This window comes from Microtus oregoni, unplaced genomic scaffold (genome assembly GCF_018167655.1).
Source record: "Microtus oregoni isolate MIOR12 unplaced genomic scaffold, Mior012 000046F_ref0000063, whole genome shotgun sequence".
Classification (NCBI taxonomy): domain Eukaryota; kingdom Metazoa; phylum Chordata; class Mammalia; order Rodentia; family Cricetidae; genus Microtus; species Microtus oregoni.
The window spans coordinates 1,345,172-1,347,444 of NW_024543220.1; the positions used below are offsets into that span (position 1 = coordinate 1,345,172).

General features: G+C 42.6%; 1 protein-coding gene across 1 annotated transcript; it reads left to right on the forward strand.

The window, feature by feature from the left end:
• The first annotated feature begins 1,701 nt into the window (after positions 1-1,701).
• LOC121435586 (cytochrome c, somatic-like) lies at positions 1,702-2,019 on the forward strand. Its single transcript, XM_041635040.1, has one exon. The coding sequence runs from the start codon at positions 1,702-1,704 to the stop codon at positions 2,017-2,019; it is 318 nt and encodes a 105-aa protein (XP_041490974.1).
• Positions 2,020-2,273: the final 254 nt, after the last annotated feature.

Consider the following 2,273-nt stretch of genomic DNA (forward strand, 5'->3'; position numbering starts at 1 on the left):
GGCATTGTCAGGTTAGTGGCGGCTGGCAACACTTTTGAGAGATTGCATTATTCGGGGGGAAGTTATTCATATGACTAATAAGATAGTCTAAGAGTTTGAAAAATATCTCCCAAATAATGTCTCCAACAGCCAAGATTTGATCAATGAAATCGATTGTGTTTCCCCAATCTAGCTGACTCCTCAGACTGGATGTCTCAGATCTCTGAAGCTCGGGTGACAATTCCTGACCTATTAGAACAGGAACACCATTCCCTCCTCCATATGATCGATCACCTTCTTAAACTTCATATTTTTTGAGAAATAGCTTTATGTAATAAAATATGGTATACCACCCTAGCCACTCAACTTGGTTATGATAGTACCAGCTGCTATGTGAATCTGTTTTAAAAAAACAAAACCAAAAACCTACCAACCAACCAACCAAACAAACAAAAAACAACTTTGCTTTTTACCTGATAAATATCTTGGCAAGTGTGTCATAAACCACAATTAGGAGTTTAGATTCCAAGATAAAGGAGCTAACGTGATAAGCATTGCAGCTTGAACAAACTTCATCTAAAAAAACGAGGTAACTATCACTGGTGACATAAAAACGCCCCTGCTAGCCAAACCTTAATAGAATAAAAGCTACATTTCAGACTCTTTGCTATGAAATTCAAAAACTGCCAGTGTCAACTTGAAACCGTTCTTCTGGGAAGCCAAAGTACGCTGAACACTGACTCAAGGAACATAACACAGGATAATGCTAAACTGCAGTTGTTACTGGAGTGGGGGTAAATTCCAGAGCTTTGGGTTGGGAGTATTCTCACGCTCCACAGGCTACTTGTCTCTGCTTCACTCAAAGAGAGTGCAACAAAATCTGAGGAAGTAGAAGTAATTCAGCAGCTCAGTCAAGCGCAAAGCTGTTTTTACCCAGCCCAAGCACCCCAGAAAGCATGTCCGCAAAAGTAAGATGTGTAGGTCTGGAGAGATGGCTCAGTGCTTAAGAGGGCTTGCTGTACCCCAACATGGAGGGTAGGCCTTTAATCCCAGTGCTTGGGAGACAGAGACAGCTGGATCTTTGAGTTTGAGGCCACCCTGGTCTACAAAGCAAGTTCCAGAATAGCCAGAGCAACATGGAGAAACCCTGTCTCCAACAAGAACAACAGGGCTTGCTGTTCTTGCAGAACACTGGAGTTCAGTTCCCTGTACCCATCTGAATGGCTGACAACTGTTCATAACTCCATTTCCAGAGCCTGCTTTCTGGCCGCCATGGACACTCGTACACATTAATTGGTAAGCTCCAGGTTCAGTGACGACACCCTGTCCCAAAAAATAAGGTGGATTTTCAAATGTTTGTAGTGCCAGTTACTCCCCCGACCATGCTCTCTCCTCTTCCCTGCCCTCCCATACCCACCCCGTTTAGCCTGTCATGTTTCATTATTCCCCTTTCCCTGCTCATACCGCCTGGACCCTGTGCTCTATCTCATAGCAGGCTTCCACCATGGCTGCCTAGTAGCTTACTGACTTCTTATGGCTACTCCAGTTTAGACACGTGTATCCCAAATTTCAAATCCAGAATCCACATGAGAGAAAACACGGAGATGTATCCTTCTGGGTCTAAGTTACCTTATTCAGAATAATTATTTACGAGAGAGCGGGACGTCCGTCTTCGGGTCGCAGCAGCATTGGTGGTGTTGATCACCCGGGAGCGAATTAAAAATGGGTGATGTTGAGAAAGGCAAGAAGATTTTTGTTCAGAAGTGTGCCCAGTGCCACACTGTGGAAAAGGGAGGCAAGCATACGACTGGACCAAACCTCCACAGTCTGTTTGGGAGGAAGACAAGTCAGGCGGCTGGATTCTCGTACACAGATGCCAACAAGAACAAAGGCATCACCTGGGGAGAGGACACCCTGATGGAGTATTTGGAGAATCCCAAAAAGTACATCCCTGAAACAAAAATGGTCTTCGCTGGAATTAAGAAGAAGGGAGAGAGGGTGGATCTAATAGCTTATCTTAAAAAGGCTACAAAGGAGTAACTGCCTTATTTATTACAAAACACATGTCTCATGACTTTTAATGTGTACCGTAATTTAATTCATACCCCCAAATTCAGATCATGAATGGCTAACAGTGTTTTGTTGGACAGCCCTGATTAAGGAAAACTGACTTGTAGAAAAGTGGATGTTATCTTTATTAAAAGTAACGATTCCAGTTGTATAAAAAAAAGAATAATTATTTACATCCATTTAACTGCAAATGTTATACTTTCATTTATTTCATTTATTAATAA